At 41.9% G+C, this 12,310-nt stretch overlaps 2 protein-coding genes across 10 annotated transcripts in view; one reads left to right on the top strand and one right to left on the bottom strand.

Annotated features, from left to right (window-relative positions):
* CDK7 (cyclin dependent kinase 7) overlaps positions 1-3,971 on the top strand; it is a 41,850-nt gene extending 37,879 nt beyond the window's left edge. For 2 of the 3 annotated variants that reach the window (XM_010380219.2, XM_010380220.2), the window contains 2 exons: positions 3,090-3,237; positions 3,654-3,961. In XM_010380219.2, coding sequence (XP_010378521.1) covers positions 3,090-3,237; positions 3,654-3,682 — 177 coding nt within the window. In that variant the 3' untranslated portion in view covers positions 3,683-3,961. Of the gene's footprint in view, positions 1-3,089; positions 3,238-3,653 lie in introns of all 3 variants that reach the window. The other variant, XM_030927740.1, reaches the window with a different exon arrangement.
* Positions 3,972-6,628: 2,657 nt separating this feature from the next.
* Positions 6,629-12,310, bottom strand: part of CCDC125 (coiled-coil domain containing 125) — a 53,104-nt gene continuing 47,422 nt past the window's right edge. For 5 of the 7 annotated variants that reach the window (XM_030927569.1, XM_030927567.1, XM_030927570.1 and 2 more), the window contains exons 11-12: positions 11,003-11,133; positions 8,342-8,966 (exon numbers count right to left, since the gene is read on the bottom strand). In XM_030927569.1, the coding sequence (XP_030783429.1) occupies positions 8,661-8,966; positions 11,003-11,133 (437 nt within the window). In that variant the 3' untranslated portion in view covers positions 8,342-8,660. Of the gene's footprint in view, positions 8,967-11,002; positions 11,134-12,310 lie in introns of all 7 variants that reach the window. The other 2 variants (XM_010380221.2, XM_010380223.2) reach the window with 1 other exon arrangement.

Genomic DNA, 12,310 nt, shown 5'->3' on the forward strand with positions numbered 1-12,310 from the left:
AGGCTACAAAATCATTGTTTAATGTGTTTGCTTGTGTAAGTCTTCTCTTTTTAGCAATATGTGCTATGTGAATGTATATGGAGATGAATGGATGGATAGATAGAGAGATATAGATGAATAGGTAGGTAGGTAGGCATATGCCGAGTATTACCATTAGAATTCTTCTTCTAATTTCTTTTAAAAGATTTTTTATTATTTGTATGTTTGGGTGTACACATACTCTTCTAATTTCAACCAAGTAATTTGTTGCCTTTTCACTCTTCTATGTATATTATTTCCATCATAATAAACTTGAGACCACATTTAATTATCTAGAAAGTTGTTTTCATTGGTAGTACAGTTTGAAACTTAACAGAAAAATACTAGTTGTTATATTTGGGTTGTATTTTAATAGAATGAAGTTTTTAAGGTGAGTTTTGTTTCATGGATGTCTTTATTAAAGTTGGAATGAGGTGCTTTCTTAGATCTTTATGTAGCCCAGAATTAGCCTAATTTGCATATAGAACTGCTGTGATTTAGAAGTAATGCTTTAAAAATGCAGCTGTAGGCCGGGTGCAGCGGCTCACACTTGTAATCCCAGCACTTTGGGAGGTCAAGGAGCAAGGATAGCTTTGAGTCCAGGAGTTGGAGCCCAGCCTGGGCAACATGACAAGACATCATCTCTACAAAAATAAATAAATAAAAAATAAAAATGCAACTGTTGAAGTAAGGAATCTCTAAATTACTGCAAATAATATAATATTGGGGGTCGTGAGGAATGCTTGCAAAGTTTATCTGGGCTTCATCTTTCTTAAAGGATTATCCTAAAGGAAGTATTTCTTTATTTTTGAGACGAAGTCTTGCTCTGTCGACAGCCCAGGCTAGAGTGCAGTGGTACGATCTTGACTCACTGCAACCTCTGCCTCCCAGGTTCAAGTGATTCTCCTGTCTCAGCCTCCCTAGCAGCTGGGATTACAGGTGCACACCACCATGCCTGGCTAATTTTTGGATTTTTAGTAGAGACAGGGTTTCACGTTGTTGTCGAGGCTGTTCTCAAACTCCTGACCTCAGGTGATCCATCCGCCTTGGCCTCCCAAAGTGCTGGGATTACAGGCATGAGCCACCCCGCCCTGCCAGAAGTATTTTAAATCATTGTAGCCACTGGACAGCACTGCTGCTGATGTAAATAGACAAGCATGCGAACCTGGGAGGTGGAGGTTGCAGTAAGCCAAGATTATGCCACTGCACTCCAGCCTGGGCAACAGGGTGAGACTCTGTATCCAAAAATTAAAAAAATAAAAAATAGACAAACATGACCTGACAAACTTGTCATTTAGGATATAATTATTTTTATCAGAATTGTGGACCCAAGTCAAGAAAATGTCATATCTACAGCACTATAGTAGGGGAAAAAAAGAGAAAATGTATTATAGAACATTGGCCTAGTAATTAATAGAAATAATCTTGGACAAGCCCTTCCAAGTAAAATTTCTGTCCATTTGCAATGGATTGTTGAATTAGAATCCATTGGTTCCAACCTACTGTATTTTTTAAAAAGCCTTATTTTTAAAGAATTTGTATTTTACCTGACTTAGAATTTGAATATATATGGATAGTGTGGCAAACTTGTAAGTTCTTTTTAAGTTTCTCTCTTTGCATTTTGAACTGTAGAGCTCAATATGTAGAGAATGGAAATGTACAATATTTCACTAAGGATAGCTCATAATTAGTATTGGTTGAGCATCCTTAATCCAAATATCCAAAATCTGAAATGCTCCAAAATCCAAAGCTTTTGGAATGCTGACATGATGCCACAAGTGGAAAATTCTACACATAAGGACATTTACACAAACTTTGTTTTATGTACAAATTAAAAATTTTATCAAATTAAAAATATTTAATAAAATTACCTGCAGCCAGGCACAGTGGCTCACGCCTGTAATCCCAGCTCTCAGGGAGGCAGAGGCGGGAGGACAGCTTGAGCCCAGGAGTTCAAGACCTGCCTGGGCAGTATAATGAGACCCCATTCTCCACAAAAAGGAAAAAAAAAAGAGACAAGAAAAAAAGTGTAAAATTACCTTCAGTTTATATGTATAATCTGTATATGAAACATAAATTTCATTTTTTTTTTTTTTTTTTTTTTTTGAGACGGAGTCTCGCTCTGTCGCCCGGGCTGGAGTGCAGTGGCCGGATCTCAGCTCACTGCAAGCTCCGCCTCCCGGGTTTACGCCATTCTCCTGCCTCAGCCTCCCAAGTAGCTGGGACTACAGGCGCCCGCCACCTCGCCCGGCTAGTTTTTTGTATTTTTTAGTAGAGACGGGGTTTCACCATGTTAGCCAGGATGGTCTCGATCTCCTGACCTCGTGATCCGCCCGTCTCGGCCTCCCAAAGTGCTGGGATTACAGGCTTGAGCCACCGCGCCCGGCCAATAAATTTCATTTTTAACCTTGGGTACCATCCCCAAGATATGTCATGTATATGCAAATATTCCACAATCCCAAATCTGAAGTACCTCTGGTCCTAAGCATTTCAGATAAGAGATATTCAACCTGTATAGGCTATTTAATTATGGAAAAATTAGAAGGGAGTCTCTTTTTTTTTTTTTTTTTTTTCTTTCGAGATGGAGCCTCGCTCTGTCACCCAGACTGGAGTGCAATGGTGCGATATCGGCTCACTGCAACCTCCGCCTCTGGGTTCAAGCAATTCTCCTGCCTCAGCCTCCCAAGTAGTGGGGTCTAGAGACATGCACCACCACGCCTGGCTTATTTTTGTATTTTTAGTAGAGATGGGGTTTTGCCATATTGGCCAAGCTGATCTCGAACTTCTGACCTCATGTGATCCACCCACCTTGGCCTCCCAAGGTGCTGGGATTACAGGCGTGAGCCACTACACCCAGCCAGTCTTTTAATGGAATTATCAGCCAATCTTAGGATCCTAGATGTTTATTTGTAGTAATTTGCATTTGCAAATACTTGACATTAATTTTGTTTTGTTTTTGGGAATGAGGGCGTTCACATAGTATTTTTAATGTTCCCTATAATCTTTAAGGTAATATTTTCCTTCACACATTTCAGATACTCACCTACCTTACTTTTGGTATCTTTTAAAAGGCACTGAAAATGAAGTATTTCAGTAATCGGCCAGGGCCAACACCTGGATGTCAGCTGCCAAGACCAAACTGTCCAGTGGAAACCTTAAAGGAGCAATCAAATCCGACTTTGGCAACGAAAAGGAAAAGAACAGAGGCCTTAGAACAAGGTAAAATTCCCACTTTTATAAGAAATTAAATGAATTCAGAAAACTCCAAATAGCTCATGTATGGCTAGCGACTGAACAACAGCAAAGAAATGTAGCTTGCTAGCTGTTTAATTTTTATAAATTTAAATTGTATAAAGTAGAGAGACTGTGCTGTTTTAGGTATGTTTACTTTCATTGAGAACACTTCAGCAACTTTTGTGTATACCTCAGAATTACGGGAACTATCTATGTGTGCCTTGTTCCCTTCATAAATTCCTTCTGTGAACTGCATGCTAAATGTTTAACAAGTGCTACTGGAAAAGTGTGTCAGTGAAATAATGTAGTTGGAATGCAGTGACTGGTTAAAATTGCTATGAGAATGTGAACTTTGTTAAATGTGAACAACTTCTTTATTTCTTTTTCTTTTTGCTTTCTAGGAGGATTGCCCAAGAAACTAATTTTTTAAAGAGAACACTGGACAACATTTTACTACTGAAGGAAATAGCCAAAAAAGGCATATAGTGGAAAAATAGTAAACATTAAGTAAATGCTGTAGAAGTGAGTTTGTAAATATTCTACACATGTAAAATATGTAAAACTATGGGTTTTTTTATTAAATGTATTTTAAAATAAAAATTCTGTTTTTTCTGATTAGACTGCAAAAGTGAGAAAAGTCCAATTCTCTTGAAATGTAGAATTGAAAATGCAGTAGGGAAAACTTAATAAAAATTATTACCAGTTATTTTGAAGATCTGGCCCCTATAGTACCACAAATCTGTAGTGGCACGGGTAGTGTTTAAAAATAAAAATGTAGTAGTGGTATAGTAAATACTACCCAAACTGAACAAATACTAGTATACTGAATGTACTGAAAAAAGAAAACATTACAGATAAAATTGAGATTCCTCCCAACCTTTTTGCTGAGGCGGGGGACAGTCTCACTCTGTCACTCGGGTTGGAGTGCAGTGGCGCAATCCCGGCTCACTGCAAACTCTGCCTCCCAGGTTCAAGCGATTCACTTGCTTCAGCCTCCTGAGTAGCTGGGATTATGGGCACACACCACTATACCTGCCTAAGTTTTTTTTATTCTTAGTAGAGATGGGGTTTCACCATGTGAGACCAGGCTGGCCGCGAATTCCTGACCTCAAGTGATCCGCCCACCTCAGCTTCCCAAAGTGCTGGGATTACAGGCATGAGCCACTGCACCTGACAAGAGGCTCCCTCTTAATACTTCACTTTATTTCTATTTTTTTCTTTTTCACTTTCCCCAAAGGGAAATGACTCTATGAAATTGTTATGTATCTTTCCATGATTTTATGCTACTATTCTGTAAGAATGCATGTAGTGAGATGCATAACAATGTACAGCATTGTTTTGAGTCTCAAAATTGTATGTACATGGATAGAATCTCTTCTCTCCTTCCTTTTTTTGTGAGATAGTCTCACTTTGTTGCCCAGGTTGGAGTATAGTAGTACAGTCATGACTCACTGCAGCCTCGAACTCCTGGGCTCAAGCCATCCTCCCACCTCAGCCTCCCCAGTAGCTGGGGCTACAGGTGCACACCACCATGCCTGGTTAATTTTTTTTTTTTAATGAGACAGAGTCTTGGTCTGTTGCCCAGGCTGGAGTGCAGTGGTGCAATCTCAGCTCAGTGCAACCTCCAAATCCTGGGGTTCAAGCAATCCTCCCACCTTAGCCTCCCAAGTAGCTGGGATTACAAATGTGTACCACCATGCCCAGCTAATTAAAGTAACACAAATGTATTAGTTCACAATTCTGTAGGTCATGTATCTGGCTCAGCTGTGTTTTCTGCTTAGGGTCTCACAAGGCCAAAGTCAAGGTTTTAGATAATACTTTTATTTGGAGGCCCCTGGGCTACCAAGCTCATGCAGTTTTTTGGTTTATTTATTTATTTTTTTTTTAGATGAGTCTCACTCTGTTGCCGAGGCTGGAGTGCAGTGGCGCGATCTCGGCTCACTGCAAGCTCTGCCTCCTGGGTTCACGCCATTTTCCTGCCTCAGCCTCCTGAGTAGCTGGGACTACAGGCACCTGCCACCAGACTTGGCTAATTTTTTGTATTTTTAGTAGAGACAGGGTTTCACCATGTTAGCCAGGATGGTCTCAATCTCCTGACCTCATGATCCGCCTGCCTCGGCCTCCCACAGTGCTGGGATTACAAGTGTGAGCCACCGTGCCCGGCCACTCATGCAGTTCTTAAAATTCTTGTGCTCCATTGTCCCCATTTCCCCTTTGACTGTTAGCCCAGGGCCTCTCTCAGTTGCTTAAGGAAGCTTCCATGCCTTTGTCCTGTGGCATTCACCATCTATGAGCCAGCAGCAATGCATCAAACCCACTTGTGCTTCAGATCTGTCTGATTTCCTCATCTGTGTGTGTGTGTGTGTGTGTAGATGGGGAACTGCCAAGGGGGAAGCAGCCAAGCAGCTAAGGGTCCGGGAGATAATAGTGCCAAAGGCATCTGAGGACACTCATAAAATGTGTCTTAACACATGAGGCAGGATAGGAGTGTACTAGTCCATTCTCACACTGCTATAAAGATACTACCCAAGACTGAGTAATTTATAAAGGAAAGAGGTTTAATTGACTCACAGTTCCACATGGCTGGGGAGGCTTCAGGAAACTTATAGTCTTGGCAGAAGGGGAAGCAGGCATGTTTTACATGGCAGCAGGAGAGACTACCATGTATAAAACTATCGGATCTCATGAGAATTCACAATCATGAGACCAGCATGGGGGGGTTACCACCCCCATGATCCAGTCACCTACCACCAAATCCCTCCTTCAACATGTGGGGATTAGGGGATTACAATTCAAAATGAGACTTAGGTGGGGACACAGCCAAACCGTATCAGGTAGTCAAGGAAATGACCATGTTCTCATGACCGTAAAGCCAACACAATAAACCTCAGCATTCACATTGTAATTGAGCTCATTCAAGCAAGCTATCCCTAGAAGGGACTTTCCCTTCTAGGTAGCATGCACATTTTGATTTTACCTGTCCTCAAACTGATCCTTTTCACATTATAATAATAAAAAACACAACTCTAGGTGGAAATTTAAGATGCTAATGAGACATGTATGAACAAGCGTGAACAGCTACTGCGTCTGCGCAGAGGACTACCCAGGACATGATTACTAGCAACACCTCTTCTCACCTCATGAATAACAATGCAAAACTCCCATAAAGGGAGTTTCTCCAGCAATAATCAATGCTGTCTCACCCTTATGAGCAGCTGGCCCTGAATTCTCTCTCTCTCTCAGGTGTAGTGTCTATTCTGCACCTAACTTTCAAAATATTCCTTTCTCTTGCAATAAATTATGCCACATCTCCTTTGCTGTCTTTTGTTTAAATTCTTTTAAACCAAGAAGACAAGAACTGAGGTATCACAACAGCTGTTAACACGTGCATTTTGCTTTATTCATTTGCTATATCGTATGGATCACTCCATTTTGTGGAGTATTCCATTGTATGGATGTACAGTAGTTTAGATAAACATTTTTGTATTGATGGCCTTTTTTTTTTTTTTTTGGGAGACAGGGGTCTCACTCTGTCACTCAGGCTGGAGTGCAGTGGCACGATCACAGCTCACTGCAGCCTCAAGCTCCTGGGCTCATGCCATCATCCTCCTGCCTTAGCCCCCTGAGTAGCTGGGACAACAGGTGCATGTCACCATGCCTTGCTGAGCTTTTGTATAGATGGGGTTTCACCATGTTGCCCAGGCTGGTCTTGAACTCTGGACTGGTCTGGACTCAAGAGATTCAGACCAGATCTGTGAGCCACTGCTTCCAGCCTTGATAGCCATTTGTTTTCATATGCAGAGCAGCAATTAGTAGCCATTAAAGATATCTGTGCACCAGCCTACAAGAAATACAAATGTACAGGGTAAAATCCTAGCTGGATCAAATATGAGCTTTGTAAATTTTTAAAAACTTTTTTATTGAGTTGTGGTAGTTTATGCCTGTAATCCTAGCACTCATTTGAGAGGCTGAGGCAGGAGGATCCCTTGAGGCCAGGAGTTTGGGACCAGCCTGAGCAACACAGCAGGACCCTGTCTACACACACACCCCATCCCGACATACCCCAACTCACCACAAACGAAAAAACTCCTAGAAATCACCTCGGCTCAGGCAGCTTAAGATTCCTGTGACCCCATTTTCTGGATCATCACAACCATCTCACAGGATGCAATGAAAAGAGCTGTTAAGTACTTTGTAGACTTGGCTACAAATCTGCAGATTTGGCTGCAAAATGTTACTACCCTGACAAGAAGCCATGAAGGCAGCCGGCAATGACTCAATATACTCTGCCAAGGTCCCACCATCATAACTGTCTTATTGAAGTTAAGGAAATTGCTATTTCTAAACTTTATATGGTAAATGAAAATTACCGAAAAAGGCAAATAAGATAAATGTATTCCAAAAATTAACATTCAGTCACTCCTAGGTATTGTTACTTCTTAGAGCATTAAGATACATTGTTATATTGTTGATTTAGCCAATCTAAGATCCCTATAGTCAATCAAAAATAATTTTTTATTTTTCCCAAAAATCATTTTTTGTTATAGGATGTTGGCAAACACTGTAATTTTTTTTTTTTATTTTTTTATTTTTGAGACAGAGTTTCACTTTTGTTGCCCAGGCTGGAGTGCAATGGCGCGATCTCAGCTCACCACACCTTACCACTCCCAGGTTCAAGTGATTATCCTGCCTCAGCCTCCAGAGTAGCTAGGATTACAGGCATGCGCCACCATGCCCAGCTAATTTTTTGTATTTTTAGTAGAGATGGGGTTTCTCTATGTTGGTCAGGCTGGTCTCGAACTCCAACCTCAGGTGACTCACCTGCCTCAGCCTCCCAAAGTGCTGAGATTACAAGCATGAGCCACCTCGCCTGGCCTGTAATGTAATTTGTAAATAAAATAAATACAGTAATGTAATTTATAAATAAAATGTCAACACAGAATACTAATTTCTTGTAGAAAATAGGCTGGGTGCAGTGACTCAATGCCTGTAATCTCAACACTTTGGGAGGCCAAGGCATGCTGATCACTTGAGGTCAGGAGTTTGAAACCAGTCTGGCCAACATGGTAAAACCCTGTGTCTACTAAAAATACAAAAATTAGCTGGGCGTGGTGGCACATGCCTGTAATCCCAGTTACTCGGGAGGCTAAGGCAGGAGAATTGCTTGAACCGGGATGCGGAGGTTGCAATGAACCGAGTCACGCCACTGCACTCCAGCCTGGGCGACAGAGCAAGACTCCATCTCAAAAGAAGAAAAAGAAAATGTAGAAAATATTTAAGCGACCTCCTAAAATTTAGAAATACCTAGGAAACATACAACTTCTCAAGATGCAGCAAAATTTACAAAATCATTTTTCAAAGTCTCTTGATATAAACAACTCTCAGTTCCAATTTCAACTGGCTTGTCTTTAAAATATGATACTTGATGGCAAAGAATGGGATCTTCTAAGAGTTCTATAGTTTGGATCTATTTGAGAGTGCTGGATTGAACAAATGCAGCCCACAGAATTTGAAATGTGGACACTTGAATGTACAGGATCACCCAAAACAGAGAATTCTGAAGTCTTATGCAGGGGGTTGTTGAAAGGGAAATTCTCTTTTGTAGGATTTTTTTCTTTATTCTCTTTTGAGGCAGTGTCTTTGTCTTCCAATGCCCGAGCAAGCATGTAACTAACTTTTCTTTGATGAGCCAAAGCTTCTTCTTTATCATTCAGCTGCATGCACAGAAATTAAACATGTACAAGTTAGTCAATAAATCACAGAATATATTCAGAGAAAGGAGTATTGTACTATTTTATCAAAATGTTCAACCCTGATATTCATATTGATCTGTCCATCAGTATGAATAAATTAGGTATCACCTGATCCCCAAACATTATACTACATGTTATTCACGATTCTTTTTTTTTTTCTTAAGACAGGGTGTGGATCTGTTGCCCAGGCTGGATGCAGTGGTACCATCTTGCCTCACTGCAGCCTCCGCCTCCCAGGCTCAAGTGATTCTTGGGCCTCAGCGTTCCTAGTACAGTAGCTGGGACTACAGGCATGCACCACCACACCTGGCTAATTTTTGTATTTTTAGTAGAGATGGAGTCATATTGGTCAGGCTGGTCTTGAACTCCTGGCCTCAAGTGATCCACCTGCCTCGGCCTCCCAAAGTGCTGGGATTATAGATGTGTGCCATCATGCCAGGCCGATGATTTTGTTTTTTTTTTTTTTGAGATGGAGTCTCGCTCTGTCGCCCAGGCTGGAGTGCAATAGCGTGATCTTGGCTCACTGCAAACTCCGCCCTCCCGGGTTCACACCATTCTCCTGTCTCAGCCTCCCAAGTAGCTGGGACCTACAGGTGCCAGCCACCACACCTGGTTAATTTTTTGTATTTTTAGTACAGACAGGGTTTCACCGTGTTAGCCAGGATGGTCTCGATCTCCCGACCTCATGATCCACCCACCTAGGCTTCCCAAAGTGCTGGGATTACAGGCATGAGCCACTGCGCCCGGTGCCAACGACTATTTTTTAAAAGAACAGAAGACAGCATTGAAAATTTTGCAAGTCATCTGGAAATGAAGGGAAAATATAGATCTATATGAAGCGTGTATATATAGATAGATATATTTCAACATATAAAAAATATATCAGCGTGTATATTTATAAAAGAACGTTGAAGTTATTTGTATATAAAATTGCTTTCATATATTTGTATGGAAATATAGAACAGTCTAGAGATAAGTATGTTCATATAACCTGAGTCTCAGTGTCTTAGTCGAGTCATCTGTGGAATGTGGGTAGCAGGACTGATTTCAGGACTGATTGTGGTGATGATTAAAGGATATAATGTGTGAGGAAATACCTTGAACACTTTAAAAATACCTCAATAAACAGGCAGTCTTGTCACAAACTGTATATATATAAATGCAGACGGCAAAGCTGGCTGGAGTTAACTACAGGAACCGCCTGTTTTCCAAGATGGAGCCTTTAAACCTACACAGAAAGAATATGGATGACGGGAAAAGAGGAGCTGAAGGAGATAAAGATCATGAAGGTGGAGTCTGGTATTCCAACTGTGAAAAGGGCATAGAAGGCAAGTGCAGGTCGAGAGAGAAAGAGTTGAATGAACAGGAAGCAAATAGATTAGCTTAACCCAGGGATGTCCCATCTTTTGGCTTCCCTGGGCCACACTGGAAGAAGACGAATTGTCTTGGGCCACACATAAAATACGCTAACAGCTGGCCGGGCACAGTGGGTCACACCTGTAATCCCAGCACTTTGGGAGGCCAACACGGGCAGATCACTTGAGGTCAGGAGTTCAAGACCAGCCTGGCCAACATGGTGAAACTCTTGTCTCTACTAAAAAAACACACACAAAATTAACCAGGTATGGTAGTGGGCGCCTGCAGTCCCAGATACTCGAGAGGCTGAGGCAGGAAAATTGCTTGAACCCGGGAGGTGGAGGTTGCAATGAGCCGAGATTGTGCCACTGCACTCCAGCCTGGGCAACAGAGTGAGACTCTGTCTCAAACAAACAAACAAACATACAAAACAAAACAAAAAAATACACTAACACTAATGATAACTGATGAATTAAAAAAAAAAAAAATCTCAAAAAGATCTCATGATGTTTTAAGAAAGTACGAATTTGTGTTGGGCTGCACTCAAAGCTGTCCTGGGCTGCATGCAGCCCACAGACCGTGGGATGGACAAGCTGGCCTTAATCATAATTTGCAAAATAAAAGAAAGCAAAGACACTAACCAAATCTATGAGCATCTTAAGGACCTCTTGAGGACTGTCCTGGTCTTCCATCCTCTTAGAACTGTTTTCTGAAGGGAGCATACCCAGAAGTCTCTGCCCAAAGGTCTTCTTACTCCTTGGTGATGGAAATCCTAAAATTGAACATGAAAATCCAGCTGAGACATTAAAATATCGTCACTGATATACTTCCAGCAAAAGAGGTAACTTGATCCTCTAGGACAAGTGAGTCCAGGAGCACACAGTGGAATGCAGTGGGCAGAGCACAGCCTTCAGAGCCAGGAGCGGTGCAGGTGAGAGGCAGCAAGACTGCCGCCCTGCCACACGGCACAGCCGCCCCTCTGCGCCAGCTGACGCAGAGGCCACACAAGAATGCAGTCCATGTCACTGGATCATCACAGTCTTCAAGAGCAGCCAGAAATGCAGATCTATCATGACATCTTCCCATTCTAAATGTCAGCCACTAGTCTTACTGTTTGAATACACTAAGCAGACCTAACAAAACATGTCTGCAGGCCACAGGGGGCCTCTGAGCCATGCAAACTCTGCTTCTGAACCACAAAGACCTGGACTTGAATCCTCATTTAGCCACTTACTAACTGTATGACCTCAGGTGAGTTTTCTCAGCTTGATTTCCTCATCTCTAAAATGAGAAATGTATTATTTTCTCCTCAGGGAACTGTGCCATTAAATAATAAATCACAGGGGCTGGGGAAGGGGAAGTGAGGAGTTACTGTTTCATGGGACAGGGTCTCTGTAAAGAAAGATGAAAATGCTTTGGAGCTGGATGGTGATGAAGGTAACATTACAATGTGAATGTACTTAATGCCACTAAAAAACAGTTCACTGTAATCCCAGCACTTTGGGAGGCCGAGACGGGCGGATCACGAGGTCAGGAGATCGAGACCATCCTGGCTAACACGGTGAAACCTCGTCTCTACTAAAAACTACAAAAAACTAGCCGGGCGACGTGGCGGCGCCTGTAGTCCCAGCTACTCGGGAGGCTGAGGCAGGAGAATGGCGTGAACCTGGGAGGCGGAGCTTGCAGTGAGCTGAGATCCGGCCACAGCACTCCAGCCTGGGTGACAGAGCGAGACTCCGTCTCAAAAAACAAACAAACAAACAAAAAACAACAACAACAAAAAAAACAGTTCAAATAGTAAACTTCAGATATATTTTACCATCACCAAAACAAAACAAAACAAAAATACCACAATTGTCAAAGGCCCTGCCCAGGTATTAGCATAATAGTTAATATTTCACGTGCTGACATCACTGATGTCCTTCTTCATCCACTGAAGGGAAGTAATT

This window comes from Rhinopithecus roxellana, chromosome 3, assembly GCF_007565055.1.
Source record: "Rhinopithecus roxellana isolate Shanxi Qingling chromosome 3, ASM756505v1, whole genome shotgun sequence".
Taxonomy (NCBI): Eukaryota; Metazoa; Chordata; class Mammalia; order Primates; family Cercopithecidae; genus Rhinopithecus; species Rhinopithecus roxellana.